We start from the raw sequence: 16,386 nt of genomic DNA on the forward strand, positions 1-16,386 counted from the left end.
CCTTTCATCAGGCTGCCATGCAAGCTCAGACTGCTGCTGTCATTGTTGTTCGATACAATTGTTCAAAGGGGCTTATGGATGTCACAGAAGTCCAGCAATCTGTCCTCCAACACTTTACTAGGATTGCTGAGATGCCGCCCTATAGGAGTGGGAGTAGATCCATGGAGCACAAACCTGCTGTGTTCTCTCAGGATGACAGTATTTATCCTCTCACCACTGCCACTCTGCCAGTGTCCTTGCTGTTGCTTGTCAGCCAGCCAGCCCAGACTGCTGCTGGCCATCCCGAGATGGTGCAGCCCAAAGCTGGGCCTTCAAGAGCCAGAGCCGCTCGAGGGTGTCCTGCAAGGCCATCTGTAGTCTCCCCCACTGAAAGCCTTCCACCAACCATGCTGCAGCCACTGGGGTAGCACTGCATAGGAGCACTAGGACAAGCAAACACACATGGAAGATAGGCACTAAGGGAATGCAAAAGGGTGTAGTTGACTTTTCAATACAATATGGCATGCTTTGATTCATAAAGTTAGTTTAGAAAATTTGTTGTTTATTGGCAATTATTTTTGCATTGCGGCCAAGCAGACGCTGTGATGGTCGGTAACAGAGGGAAGGTAAGGTGTCAGACTGTTGGTGAATACGAAATGAGTTTACTGATATTATAGTAGGATGAGTCAATTATGAACAGCCCAGCCAGTAAGGGACTGTGCTGGTTGCCTTCTCCCTTCCTCATCCTCCTCTTCCTTTTCCTCCTCCTAAACAGGTTGCTGTATAGCTTTTGAAAAAGACTGTGCTCTCATGATGGCCAGGTGGTACAGCATGCAGCAGATCACCACGAATTTTGCACACACTCTGCTGAGTACTGCAGGGCTCCTCCAGAGTGGTCCATGCAGCAGAGGTTATGTCTAAGCACCCCAATGGTCTTCTTCAGCTGTGCGATGTTAAGCGAGGGCATTAACAATGCTGGCGTGAAATCACCATTACACGCTGAATGACATCACAATCTGTCTGCTGTGCTTCTGGTGGATGCTTCTTGCGCAATCGCCAAAGTGGCGTCCAATGCAGCTGGCACCAGGAGTATGTGCACATTCTACAGATGCAATTTTGCACGGAAAACACACTCATAGTTCTGGAAAACTGGGCGCTATGGAGCCAAATTTCGCAGCCATGGTATTTAGCAGTACTGAGGGGGAATGACGAATTGTGTCAATGGAAAAGAGTGTAACAAGAGCAGCTGATACACTTATTGTCTGTTTTGTGCTACTGCCATGACCAATTTCACCCTAATTTATTTATTTGTTCATGGTATGAGGGCATTGCTGGCACGGCCAGCATTTATTGCTCTAATTGCCCTTGAGAAGGTGGTGGTGAATTGCTGCAGTCATTGTGGTGTAGGTACACCCACAGTGCTATTAGGGAGAGAGTTCTGAGATTTTGACTCAGCGAAAGTGAAGGAACGTTGATATGGTTCCAAGTCAGAATGTCGTGTGACTTGCAGGGGAAATTCCAGGTGGTGGTGTTCCATGCAATTGCTGTTCTTGTTCTTCTAGGTGGTAGAGGTCATGGGTTTGGAAAGTGCTGTTGAAGGAGCGTTAGTGAGTTGATGCAGTACATCTTGTAGATATTCTATGTTTTATTTCTGTCTAGTATAATTTAGCACAACAAATTTACTTTAGTTTAGCATTTGATTTTAATAATTAAGGAAAGGGAAGAAAATGGCTGACATTAATGCACCACCTTCTGCAATGCTAGAACATCCCAGAGCACTTTACGATCAATGAAGTATTTTGTGAAGTGTAGTCGCTATTGTAATGTAGGGAAATGCAGCAACCAATTTACAAACAATAAGGATCGGCAAACAAACAGCAATGACATACATCTATTTTCCAATGAGGGAGTCTGAGTTATCTGATGGAAATTAATGGTGAGGACACCAGAAGAACTCTCCAACTCTTCTTCAAATAGATTCATGGGATATTTAGCGTGAATCTGAGCGCAGACCAGTTCTCAGTTTTATGTCTCATCCAAAAGCCAGAACCTCTCACTATGCAGTATTCCTTCAGTACTGCAATGAAATGGTCACCTGAATTATACGCTCAATAATAATGACTGCAGAACATTACTGAATTGTATCTGTTGCTTGCTGTTGATATATTGATGACATAAATACTACCACATTAATAGAGAAGGTTCATGCTTCCGAAATTGCTGCATTGCTTAATAACATTTTTTTAATGCATCTTTGGGCATTTTTCATGTTTATTTTAATTACTATTTATTTTATTGGCAGGCACAACAATATTACCTTAGCACTGATAGGGTATTGAATTTAAGTGCTAACTCTAAAGACAATTTATTGATCATACAGCCCTAAAATTAAAAGGCCTGAATTCTGTGATAGTAATGCTTGTGAAACTATCAGTGATTGCCATCATCCAGAAGTTGCTGTCAGTATTTCTATGCCTTCCCACAGGGTGCACTGTTGAAGTCCCTGCAGATGATAGTCAATTAGAAATCATTGAACAGACGAGAACTTGCCCTTTTATACTACTAGTCTCACTGCAGAAACACTAGAAAAAGTTGCACCTTGTTGAATGAGGTACAACAGTTTTTTTAGTAGCATACTAAGTTCAAAACTACTGCTAAATAGCCTCACTGTACCTGAAAAACTATTATATTTGTACAATATCAATTTTCTCCATTATGATAAAATTAGCAATTTCAAATTTTAAAAAAACGTTTGATAATGATATTTTACTCTGAAAAATTTCAATTAAAAGTGAAAAATTCAGTGGTTTTTACTTCCTGATTTGCTGTCTGTAAGAATACTTCAATGTGATTAGCTGATTACCCTATTTAATGTCATCACTGTTGCTGGAAACCTGGTGACCCCATGACTTGGCATTAGATTCAAACTGATGTCAGGAAAGGGGAATCCATGCTCCAAAAATCGCTAGATGCACTAGTGCAGGATAGAATATGGACAGCTACTTTTAGCCCAAGTTGCAGTTTATGAAAGTGGAAGAGGGGAGGCCAACAGGGAAAGTATCATACTAATCAAGTCAAAAGGTGAAAATATATGGATAAAGATTTCAGTCACGGAGGAGGCAAAATTGGGAGATATTGCTGAAGTGGAAGTAAGCAATCTTTAATGGTCAACGGAATGTGTAATTTGAAGCTCATGTCTGAGTCGAACAGAATGCCAGAGTTTCACATGGTTGCCTTCAGCTTGATCAGGAGCCCCAGGAAGGGTATGGAGTCCATGGAAAGAGAGTGGAGTATGTGGCAGGGGAGAGAAAATGATGGCAATTGGATTTGGTCTTCCCAAATTCTGACAATGATAATTGTGAGCTATCTATGTCTTGAAGACAGATAGAAACTCTGATAGCTTGGAGGTGGTCATGGGGTTGAGCAAGATGATGAAGAAGAAACAATCAGTGTCATACATACAGAAGCTGATCCATTGCCTGTGGGGAATGTCATCAAGCAGCAGTATATACATGACAAAGCCGAGGGGCCCACATAAGAATTGATTCTTGGTGAACTCCAAGGATGATGGTGCGGGGACTTGAAGAGTGGCCTCTTTCTGTGCCTTAAACTTTCTATGATTCTATGATTGGCAATATGCTGGTTATAAATAGAGGTGATTGAATAAAATGGTGCAATTGATTATAATCAAATACTATGGTGAAGCTGAGGTGCACAAATAGGGATAACACATCATAGTCACAGTTAAAGGAGATGCCATTCATGACTTTGGCCAAGTACAAAAATTTATGCAGAAATGTTTAAATGAATATTTAATGCAATTTTCTGGATTCTGCATGAAGATTGCACTTTTTCAGTACAAAGTCCATTTAGACTAGGTCTCAGGAAAGCTGAAAGATCTATGAAACTGTTAAGAGTAAACAGATTTCAATTTTTTTTTATTTGTTGTAAATGTTTTTGATACATTTTATACTGTATTGTTTTTATTGGTAATTTTGGTGGTTTTTCAATATTTCTGGTTTTTGTTTACTATTAATGTGTGGAATTATTTTTTTGAATAAGCTATTTTTATTGATCTATTACCAACCAACACCACCCCCCCACCCACCACTCCCCACAAAAAAAGGGCTGAATTCTATAAGCCCGCCGCCGAAATCGGCAGAAGGCGAAAAAAATAAGAGCCGCCATGATTCCAAGTGCAGCAGCTCATTTAAATAGCCGGGGCGGGCTGCCTCCCCCACTCCCCGCCAGGGTTGCGCCTTGTTTCCCCGGACGGGGATCCGAAGGCGTGGCAGTGCCGGCCGCCAGGGTGGAGAGCGCGGGGTGAGACTCATTAATTCAGGTAATTTAATTTATTTGCATATTTAAATGGTGGTCCCATCGCCAAGCTGCGGGGTGGGGGGGGTGCGCAATGAAGCCTCGCCACTCCTGGCAATATCAGGCTGGGCACTCCCGGCCTTGAGATCCATGGCGGGCCTCATCTGGGGCCATCTTCATGCTCCCCCACCCACCATGGATCCCGACGTCGAGGCTTCTATAGAATCCAGCCTGAAGTCACTGTGCCATTTATAGTGCATTAGGGGAACAGAAGCGGGTCAGCAGATGAAATAAAAGGGCACTTCCACTACAATTTTCATAGGAGCTTAGAGATCCACAATGCATCTCAATGCATGTTATAGAGTACCATGCAGATGGTCTGTATGTATCCCAAATATAGTATTATAAAGTTGAAGTGGTACAAGATGAAAGGACTTGGTCAGGGGATTGGAAGACCCCCTGAGCTGCAATGGCCATATTTGCATTTATACCACCAATGATATCTGCATGCATGCCTGCCAATGGCTGAACACAATTTCCTCGGCGGGCTTCAGAATAGCAGGCAGCCAATTGTGGAGCTTTGCCATCTTTGCATGGACACCTGCAGTTAATCTTCAACAGAGGCCCCACACTGCCCATGGTTTTGAAGGTCAAATCACCCCTTTCTTTGATGTTTCAGGCTTACTACCGGCATACTATACTGCTAGCCTAGATGGAGGGGCCATTGGAGTGCAAACCAGGGAAACCCTCTCCCACACCCATGTTTTTCTCATATGAATTTCATGCAGTATAATGTCAACTTCATCAACCATGAAACAGTAGATCATGTGATGTTTGATTCTCTGTCACTTGCCTTCAGTCCCTGTGTTGTACCTGGCAGTTCTTTACTCTCAATTCCACTTTACATTTGATCAAATAACCGAATGTTGAAATGCCTTTTGGACCTTTCTAAAGCTATCAGAGTTATTGCCCCTTGAAAGCAGCCACATCCTTTAAAATTTACCTACACCATAATTTTTCACCCTCACCCCATTGAACTAGGTCCTTGCACAAGAAGAAAACTGCAGTGAGATCAGCAAATAATTGAGGAAATGAGCTAGCCTACAAAAATTGTATGGAGACAGCAAACTACATTTCTGACTAGATTTGCTAAAGAATTTAGCCATTCTCATTTGAAATCACCACAAGCTGAAAATTCATCTTCCAGTGACTACAGTGCAATTTTTAAAGTAAGTCAACCTACTGCTTGGAATATATATGCTTGTGGTAGCTTGAAGAGTAATTTCACAGACTTCCATGATGCCTCTTCATTAGGAAGTCGGAGGAAAAATAATCATTCTATCGCTGGAAATGAGAAAGGAAGAATTCAATGTCCTTGCATAGCTAGTTCATTCTGAAACTGATGGTGAATTCTGTGATGCATTCATTACAAAACAAATGGTTAGCAGTGATAAATAGGGCCTGGAAAGTGAGGACTGCCTCACAATTTTACACTGGATTCTTGATGGGGATGAACCTGGTGAAGATGCTGACTGAAGTCCCTTTTAAAGAAAGAACGTCCATTTATGCAGCACCTAGCCCAATAAATGAATGAATTGTGATGTAATCTTTTCCTCTGCTGATGTTTGTCAGGATAATGGAAGAACACCATACTCTTCTTTACGTAATGCCATAGAATCTTTTACATTTACTCGAGCTGATAGAGCATTGATTTAAATCTTATCTGAAAGGTGGATTTCTGATACTGTAGCACTTTCTCAGTACTGCATTGAAGTATCAGCCTAGGTTACACACTTAAGAAAATGGGCTGAGTTTTAACTGAAAAAAATAAGCCGGTTTGGGTGAGGTGAGGGGAGCAGGTTAAAGTGTCAGAAATCTCTTTCCTGCCTTCAACAGGTCCATTTCCAGCTTTAACTGAAGCTGGAAGGTGGCTAGGCAACCAGCCCTATCCAAGGAGGTGGTAGCTTTAAATATTATAAAGAGGCTGTGAGCCTCATTGTCATTCTGCTTTTGAAATTTGACTACTATCAGCTGGGTTCGGAGAACCAAGCAACTTCCTCAAAGCGAGGACTTGGTGGACTCAGGAGGTTAGTGCCTTCGCACTTACCCCCTAGATCCAGGGGCCTGCCTGTGAAGCCTCCATGATTGGGGCCTCTTCCCCAATGGCCCACTGACCGAGGCCTCTCCTCCACCCACCAGGCCCTAATCCCTACCCCCCACAAACCCCACCAGGCCCCAATCTTCCCCTCACCACCATGCCCTGACCTCCATCATCCCCAGGAATCCTACCCCCTCCCCCCACCAATAGGCCTCCAATCTTCCCCAACCCCCAGCCTCCCCTCAGAATGTTTCCCCCACCCCCACAACAGTCAGTGCCCCATTCCCTGCGCAGACTTATCTCTTACTGTGGCTATCAGTGACCAGCTTACCACCTGACCAAATGCCCAGTTGTCAACCAAGCTGGGTCTCCATGCAGGGAACTGATCACTGACATCACTATCATACTGTGGAGTTGAAATTTCACAGCGTATGGGGAAACCCTGAAGGGTGGGTTTCCACTGATTTCTAACCGACCTGCTCCCTGCAGGTCAGGTCAGTGAAAATTCTGCCCCATAGGTCTTAAAACTTAAGGCCTTTGACTCAGGGCAAAACTGCTTTGAGGAAGGAACAAGCAATGGGGATAAAGGGGAATCTGTAGATGTGGTATACTTGAATTTCCAAAAGGCACTTGATAAGGCGTCACATCAAAGGTTACCACACAAATAAGAGTTCATGGCATAGGGGGTAACATATTAGCATAGATAGAGGATTGGTTAGCTAACAGGAAGCAGAGAGTAGGGATGAATGCATCATTTTTGGGGTGGCAGGATGTGACTAGTGGAGTGCCACAGTGATCAGTGGTGGGACTCAACTATTTACAATCTATGTCAGTGACGTGGATGAAGGGACCGAAAGTATGGTAGCTAAATTTGCAGATGACACAAAGATAGGCAGGAAGGTAAGTTGTCAAGAGGACATAAAGAGTCTGCAAAGAGATAGGGATAGGTTAAATAAGTGAACAAAAACTTGGCAGAAGGAGTATAATGTGGAAAAATTGTCCACTTTGGCAGGAAGTATGGAATTTCTGTCAAGACCAGGTGAGAAAGAGGTCTAGGGTTCCCTCTCAGCCTTTACCTGGTCTTACTGTAACAGGATTTAATTTTAAACACACCGTGTTTTAGCTCCTCCTTGGTGAATCCTTGTTCACCGCTTTCCAATTATAAGGCAAAGAAACCAGCACAAACAGACTTTCCCGGGTTTAAAGAAGAAAGGTTGAAATTTATTAAACTTAAACTCTAATTTGGTTAACACCGACGGATACACGACGCACCCATGCCAGCATGCATATGTGATACGCACATGCAAATAAAGACAGAAAAGTGCAGAAGAAAAATAAAGTGGAAAGGTTTGAGGCAATATCTGAAGAGTTGTTGTTATGGTTCTTCAAGCTCACTGTGGAGTCCTTGATTGTAGGTAGATCTTGCTTTCTGTTGCAGCCCAGTATTCTTCTTAAACCTTGTTTGCTGTAGGAGATTTTTCTCTCTTGGGGTTCATGTGTCTTCAGAGTGGATTGAGAGGCTTGTGAGAAAGAGATGGGAGCAGACAGGAGAGATCGTCTCAGTCCAGCTTTCTACCCAAACTGTTTGTACAAATTCAAAAAACTCAGGTTGTCCATCAGGTTAGTCATGTAACTAGCCAGTTTAACCATGTCCGTTTGTCTATTTAGCCATCTTAGCAGTCAACCTGGAATCCGAGCACCCCCGCCTTCAATATCTGGTGATTAAAAGTCCATTGTGGGTTGAATGTCAGAAAATGGCTGCTTGGTCCTTCCAAACATTGTCTGTTAATATGCAAATGTCCTTTCCAGCCATGGCTGATCTGTTCAACAAGTCCTCTCTTAATTCCAGTAACTTTTTAAAATCCATGTTCATGACAAAATCAATGTGCCCCGTTCTTGGCAGCTGGGGGCCTAGCATGACAAAAAGCAGAATATTATTTAAATGGAGAGACACTGCAGAACATGTGGTACAGAGGAATCTGGGTGTCCTGGTACAGGATTCACAAAAAGGATAGTATGCAGGTACATCAAGAGCAAGGCAAATAGAATGCTATTGTTTATGGAAAGGGCTATAAAATATAAAGGTAGAGAAGTTTGCTACAGTTCAACAGGGCCTTGGTGAGACCACATCTGGAGTACTATGTACATTTTTGGTCTTCTTAAGAAAGGATAAAATTTCATTATAAGCACTTCACTCGACTGATTCCTGAGATGAAGGGATTATATTATGAGGAAAGGTTGAACAGGTTGGGCCTATTCCTATTGGAGTTAGGAACAATGAGAGGTCATCTTATTGAAACATAACATCCTGAGGTGACTTGACAGGGTGGATGCTGGAAAGATGTTTCCACTTATGGCCAAGACTAGATTTAGGGGATGCAGATTAAAAATAAGGGGTCTTCCATTTAAGATGGAGATGAGGAGAAGTTTTTCTCTCAGAGCGTCATTTGTCTGTGGAATTCGCTTCCTCAGACAGCAGTAGAGGCTGGGACATTGAATATATTCAAGGCTGAGTTCAATAGATTCTTGATAGACAAGGGAGTCAAGTGTTATGGGGTGGTGGGGGGGGGAGGGGCGGTGGTGGGGGGTGGGTGGTGCGGCAGACAGGAAAGTGGAGTAGAGACCACATTCAGATCAACCATGATTTTAACAAATGGTGGAGCAGGCTCGCGGGGCCGAATGCTCTACTCTTGCTCTTAATTCATATGTACGTATGTTTGCATATTCTTGCTTTGAGACAACCTGAGACTTTATGTTTATTTTTGCATTTTGTGCCCTGAAGGGCCTGAAATCCCTCAGGTTTTAATACTGTGCTTGATGGTGCCCTCCAGTATTGAGCCCACCTTAATTTGCAGTGGAAGGGTGGCGCATCAACGTTAAGTAAACATATGTAATTGGTGCCCTAAAGGAATCATTGGTCTCTGCCTGACCTTTGGGTTTGACTGTATTCTCTCCATGCCCAATCCCAGCGTTGGTCCAATTGGGCTTTGAGCAATTTTTGCCAGTATTCGCTTGGATCAGTTGGGAGCACTCACACCTCCTAAGTCAGATGTTTGTTGGTGTAAGCTCCATTCCAGGACTGAAGCACATAATCTAGGCCAATACATCAATGTATCATTGAGGGAGTGCTACATTTTTGAAGGAGTTATTCTTTGGATAAAAAGTTATACTGTGGCTCAGTTGGCATAAAAGATACCATAGACATTATTCAAAGAAAAGCAGAGAACTCTGACCAAAACCCCTCCCTCAGTTAACTCCACAAAAACAAATTAACTTGTCATTCATGCTTGTGGGACATTGCTTCGCACAATTTAAAAAAAAATGTAATTCATTGGATGCAAAAGAGTAGGTTTCAATTTACCACCTGGGTGTAAACCTGATGTTGTGAATTAGCCGCCTGATAAAGAAACCATGGCCAGAATTTTACATTGGGCGGGAGGCCCCACCCACCAGCCAAAAATTGGGGGTGGGAGGCCGCCTCCGTCAGGCCTGGGAGCAACGCTACAATTTTACGTGCCCCAGACCCTTAATTGGACTTGGGTAGGACTTCCATCCCTCTGAAACAGGAAGTCCCGCATCCAAGAGCTGCCAGCCGGTCAGCAGGCTGGCAACTCTCAGTCCCAGCAGTGCCACTGGGAGCTACAAGAGGGGCGCAAGCCCTGGAAGAAAGGTAAGTTTGTGGGGTCTCGCCAGGGACAATAGGATTGGGCCCCAGCGAGGCAAGGGGGGTGGGGGCCTTCGTTACTTTGTTTCAGTGGTGGTAGTTGGGCTTTGGGGGGTCCTCCATGGGGCACAGGATGGTAAAATACCAGCGGCGGTGGGAGGAAGCCCTTAAGTGGCAGTTAATAGGCCACTTTAAGGGCCTTGATTGGCCTGAAGTGGGTGGGCTATTTCTCGCCGCTACTGCCCCTGGTAAAATTGCAGTGGGTGAGGGAGGGGGTCTGGAACAGCACCCCCCGCCTCCCACTAAATTTTACAGCCACACCACCCCCTCCCCACCACCACCACCAACCCGCTCTTGTGGGAGGCCATATAATTCCGGCCCATATTTTTTATTTGCAATGATTTCAAGGAAATAAAAATCCAGGGGTTTCTATAATGGATCGCAGTCGACAATACTGGTTTTATGGCCAGGCAGAAAATTTGAAGTCTACATTGAAGTGCTTTGTGGCATCCTGAGTCTCATGATATGAAAGTTCTTTCTTTTCTTTATGTTAAATGAAGTGAGTTTTTTGCAGGTGTATTAATTAACATGCTTCTTGGTGTGAGCAGCATAGCTCATTTCATTTTTATTCAGCATATCACTTATGGAGGTTGCTTTTGTATGATATCACGTCTTTAAATGAAAGGTGAATAGTTCACTTAGTATATTTCCAAAATCTGTTTTCTTCAAATAGTCAAGGCTTATTCTGATGTTAGCTAATAAGAATCAGATAATCTATTTGCATCAATATCAATGTGACATCATTGAAATTTAAATGAACAAATTTAAATCGAATGGGAAGACTATTATGTCTGAAAATGACATTTCTTTAACTGAATTGCTAACAGTCAAAGTATGTTTCAAGATGATCATTTTTATTCTTTTCACAAATTCCACTTCTAACGAATAAAGTATGCTTAGGGATTTCATACTGTACATCTAATTTCCTTTAATGTAGGATTGCAATTGATAGTAATGAGGGATAACTTGAAGTTGTAACTTATTCACATTAATCCAAAATCAAAGTTAATCAGTGTTCTGATCAAAAGATAATTATTCTTTGTTTTGAGTTACATAATATGCATTTACTGATAGTTTAAATATATTTTATTTTTTAGCTTCTGCAGTACCAGGTGATATTGCACTATACACTGGTGTTGTGGCAGTGGCTGTATGCCTTACATTACTGCTAGTTGTAGTAATACTCGTGTATCGAAAAAAACAGCAAGACTTCGATTCTGATGTGACTGACTCTTCAATTTTAACAACAGGATTCCAACCCGTCAATATTAAAACACCTAAACAAGGTTAGTCATTTCAATTTTTTTAGGTTTTGTTTTGGAAAATCGTTACTGTTAGTTTTTAAAGAAAATATAAGGAAGAGATACACAAAACAAGACATGGGGACACAAATTAAAAGTAGTGATGCAAAATCCAAAATAAATGACCCCTTACTTCCCTAGCTAAAACCATGCAAGCCAGAGCTCTGGAAAGCTTCTTGTGGCTTGTCCAGCTAGGTACATTCTGGAGATAAATTGGAATAATTCCAGGATTCAGACATTCCTTTCCAGGTCACATCAATGGTCAATCAACAAAAATGCTCTGGAGTATTGTCAGCTTGTCTTGCTCAGGTATCAAATTACCAAGTTTGCAATCTTGTATAAAGCCTCAACGCTGCCCCATAGGTTCTTTACTAAAACAATATTTAACCTGTACCTTTTTGAGTACAATTCAAGTTTCAATACATCCAAGAATCATGCTGTGGCAAACCAAAGAACAACCTTAGGAGGCATCAGTGAGTTTCCTTAGTAGTGTTTAGTCCCACTAGGATATCCTATCTTGTGGAAAGAAAGCATAGTTGTGCTTGTAATATCAAGTGTATAGATGGCCCTAACAGAACATTAGGAGTGATTTTACAATCCTGCACTCCCACTTTATACCATTTAGGTATACTAGTTTGGAACAACTTTTTTTTTAGATTGTACATGTAATTTTTACCAGGTTTCATCACACTGTTCTTTTAAATGAGGAGAAATGTGTGATCCAGTCATTGGACACTCACGTGTAGGTTATGAATCTCACATCTTGATAGACCCATTTCTGAGTTGGACCTGTGTGGGAAGAAAATCTTCCTTGAAATCTTGAAAATTTGCCTGTTCCAAGTGATGAAAAGAAGTTTGGCAAACTCAGCCTCTCAGGGATGTTTGAAATGCAAGTAATGATTGAGTTTTACACTTAGATTTTTGAACCAAAATATCAATGCCCCAGCATTTTGGAATGTGCAGAGTTCCTAGAGTATAAAATCATTAGATATTTTTCTGTAATAAAATACGAGAACTATTATTAACAAGTACATATCCATGAATTCGACACAACAGAATTGTGTTGGTTGACAATTTATTATTTACATGTAGCCCAAATAATCAGGAGTTTGAGAATCAACCCAACCATATAATGTTATCTGAACATCAATGTTCAAGTTGAACAATTATGCCTGAATTTTACTGTAATCTGTAATATTCAAAAATCCTTTCACGATAAACCCTATTGAAGGAAGGTATATGCAGTCAGCGTTCGGAGAGCATATAATTATCTTGTACTCATGTAAAAAATATGTTTAGTAATCCTTGAAATGCAGAGTATTTATCACTGTGACCTGTCTGTTTTCATTCTGATAGATAACTCCCATTTGCTTACAATTCAGCCTGACCTCACAAGCACATCAGCATACCAAGGCTCCATCCGTTCACGACAGGATATCTCAGACAAGATTCCAATGACTAACTCTCCCCTTCTGGACCGGCTTGCAAATGAAAGACATACATTACGTAATGGTACAGCACATTCCGACACTTCAAACCTTATGGCCAGACTCTCGATGCAAATGAGCACCAAGTCATTATTGAGGGATGCTTCAAATACCGCATTTGGAACATTTAATTTTTTAGGTGGCCGTCTTACCATTCCAAACAGAGGTAAGTGAGATATCAATTAATAACTATAAGCCATTTTAGAGATAATAAATTTGGCATAAAAAACACTGCATTGCTAACTGAAGTCCATAAGATTGGTTGGTATCAATACTAATTTCTATATTATAAAATATATTTAATTACAGAAATATTTTAGTACCAATTGTCACAGAAAAAGTGCAATATTTAACTGAAAAGTTTTTCTTCAGTTTACCACAGGTGCATTTTTCAAAAATGTGATTGAGATAGACGGGTGGATTTTCCTCCAATTGGAGGATTAATGGTGGAGTGGGACTTGTACCTCTGCACTAGCCTGCCACATTTTCCTTCTGGTACACTCATTATTAAGGCAGGGTGGGTGTGGAGCAGTAGTACCACTTCTTACAGGGTTACCGTCTGTATAATTGGATACCTCCCTCTCTCTGTTTCTCTGGATCTGTTGGGAAAGAAGTTAACTACACAGCATGGCTGAAGAGAACTTGGGTAATCTTAATGCAATAGTGAGCTGCTGTAACTAATGTAACAAAGGTGGCCTGATGCTACCTTGAAAGGTCCAGTGGGAAAGAAATTCAATTGTCTTGTTCAGAAAATGTTCTCCTGATGGAAGAGGGCTGTAGATCTTCAGCCAGCAGCTGGCATGTTGCCCCAAAAGCCTTTGAGGCAAAGCACAACATTAAATAGGTGTGGCAAGCCAAGAAGTAAAAGTAAGTAACTAAAAACAAGAAATGCTGGAAATACTCAGCAGGTCTGGCAGCATCTGTGGAAAGAGAAGCAGAGTTAATGTTTCAGGTCAGTGACCCTTCATCAGAACTGACAAATATTAGAAATGTAAAAGGTTTTAAGCAAGTGAAGTGGGGGTTGGGCAAGAGATAACAAAAGAGGTATTGATAGGACAAGGTCACAGAGAATAACTGACCAGAAGGTCATGTAACAAAGACAAATGGTATGTTAATGTTGTGCTGAAAGACAAAGCATTAGTACAGAGAGGGTGTTAATTGACTGTAAAATGAACAGCCCTGGCTCCAAGCACAGGCATTAAAAAAGTGGGTAGGCACAGTAGAAATAAACTAAACAAACTGAAATAAATTAAACAAATAAAAAAGAACAAAGAAAAAATAACTAAAAATAAAAAGGGGGGGCCCGTCATGTCCTGAAATTATTGAACTCAATGTTCAGTCTGGCAGGCTGTAGCGTGCCTGATTGGTAAATGAAGTGCTGTTCCTCGAGCTTGCGTTGATGTTCGCTGGAACACTGCAGCAATCCCAGGACAGAGAAGTGAGCATGAGAGCGGTGGGGGTGGGGGGGAGGGTTGTTGAAATGGCGAGCAACCGGAAGCTCGGGGTCATGCTTAATGACTGAGCGGAGGTGTTCCACAAAGCGATCGCCCAATCTGCATTTGGTCTCCCCAATGTAGAGGAGACCACATTGTCAGCAGTGAATACAGTATACTAAATTGAAAGAAGTACAAGTAAATCGCTGCTTCACCAGTGCCTACCCACTGTTTTTTAATGTTTGTGCTTGGAGCCAGGGCTGTTCATTTTACAGCCAATTGACACCCTGTCTGTACTAATGCTTTGTCTTTCAGCACACTATTAACATACTGTTTGCCTTTGTTCCATGACCTTCTGGTCAGTTATTCTTTGTGACCTTGTCCTAACAACACTTCTTTTGTTATCTCTTGTCTCAGCCCCGCTTTACTTGCTTAAAACCTTTTACATTTTGAATATTTGTCAGTTCTGATGAAGGGTCACTGACCTGAAACATTAGCTCTGCTTCTCTCTCCACAGATGCTGCCAGATTTGCTGAGTATTTCCAGCATTTCTTGTTTTTATTTCAGATTTCCAACATCTGCAGTATTTTGCTTTTATTTTAGTAAGTAAAAGTAAGTTCTTTTTTTGACTGTAAACCATGTTGAGTGTGTCTGTACATTTAATAAAAGAGTGTCTTCTGTGAATCCTTACTCTATGGACCGCCAATCTAGCCTCATCCATCTCCTGCTCCTTTAGTTCCCATTGAGAAGTTCAAGACTCCAGATCAAAGCCATACCTTTTACAGATTTGACTAAACCTACCTGCAAACATCCTTGCTCATTGACCTCTCTGCTAAGGGAAATAGTGTCTTCTATCCACTCTATCTAGGCTCCTCATAATTTTTATATCTCAATTAAATCTCCCTCAGCCTCCCCTGTTCCAAAGAAAACAACAAATTCTATCGCAATCTTTCCTCATAGCTATAATTCTCCATTCCTGGCAACAACTTAATAAATCTCCTCTGTACCGTCTCTAGTGCGATCACATCCTTCCTGTAACGCAGTGACAAGAACTGTATGCAGTACCCTAGCTGTGGCCTAGGGTTTTATAAAGTTAGCATAACCTCCCTGCTCTTACTTTATTAGCTGAGGCATAGAATATATCACATAAACCTTCTCAACCACTTTATCTCCCGGTCCTTCTACCTTGAGGGATCTGTGAACATGCACCTCAAGGTCTCTCTGTTCCTCTATACTCCTCAATATCTCACCATTTATTGTGTTTTCCCTTGCATTGTTTGCATTACCTCATACTTCTCTGGATTGAATTCCATTTGCCACTTTTCTGTGCACCTGATCAGCCCATTGATAACTTCCTGTAATCTATAACTTTCTTCCTCACTACCAATCCCACAACCAATTTTTGTATCATCTGCAAACTTCTTAATTGTGCCTCCTACCTTTATATCTAAGTCATTGATATATACCATGGAAAGCAAGGGACCCAGCACTGAGCACTGTAGAATTCCACTCGAAATAGCCTTCCAGTCACAAAATTACTCATCAACTATTCCCCTTTCCTTCCTGCCACTGAGTCAATTTGGGATCCAACTTGCCACATTCCCTTGGATCCCATGAGCTCTTACCTTTCTGACCAGTCTGCCACATGGGACCTTGACAAAAACCTTGCTAAAATCCATATAGACCACATCAAACACACTATCTTCATCGATCCTGCTTGTTACCTCGTCAAAAAATTCAATCAAGTTAGGCAGACATGCCGTTCCCTTAACAAATCCATGCTGATTGTCCTTGATTAATCCATATCTTTCTAGATGATGATTTACACTGTCCCCTCAGATTTTTTCCCAATTATTTGTCCACTACCAATGTTAGGCTAATTGGCCTGTAGTTACCCAATCCGTCCCTTCATCCCTTTTTAAACAACAGCACAACATTAGCAGTCCTCCACACCTCGTGCACCATACCTGTAGCCAGACTGGATTGAAAAATTATGGTCAAAGTCTTGACTATTTCTTCCCATGTTTCTCTTAAAAGCCTGGGGTAC

At 41.7% G+C, this 16,386-nt stretch overlaps 1 protein-coding gene across 1 annotated transcript in view; it reads left to right on the forward strand.

Annotated features, from left to right (window-relative positions):
- The window catches only part of unc5a (unc-5 netrin receptor A), a 312,917-nt gene that overhangs the window by 170,286 nt on the left and 126,245 nt on the right, over nucleotides 1–16,386 (forward strand). Inside the window, exons 7-8 of the mRNA XM_068043091.1 lie at nucleotides 11,216–11,404; nucleotides 12,776–13,072. Of these exons, the coding sequence (XP_067899192.1) occupies nucleotides 11,216–11,404; nucleotides 12,776–13,072 (486 nt within the window). The remainder of the gene's footprint in view (nucleotides 1–11,215; nucleotides 11,405–12,775; nucleotides 13,073–16,386) is intronic.

The sequence above is a fragment of the Heterodontus francisci genome, chromosome 12, assembly GCF_036365525.1.
Source record: "Heterodontus francisci isolate sHetFra1 chromosome 12, sHetFra1.hap1, whole genome shotgun sequence".
In the NCBI taxonomy this organism is placed as follows: domain Eukaryota; kingdom Metazoa; phylum Chordata; class Chondrichthyes; order Heterodontiformes; family Heterodontidae; genus Heterodontus; species Heterodontus francisci.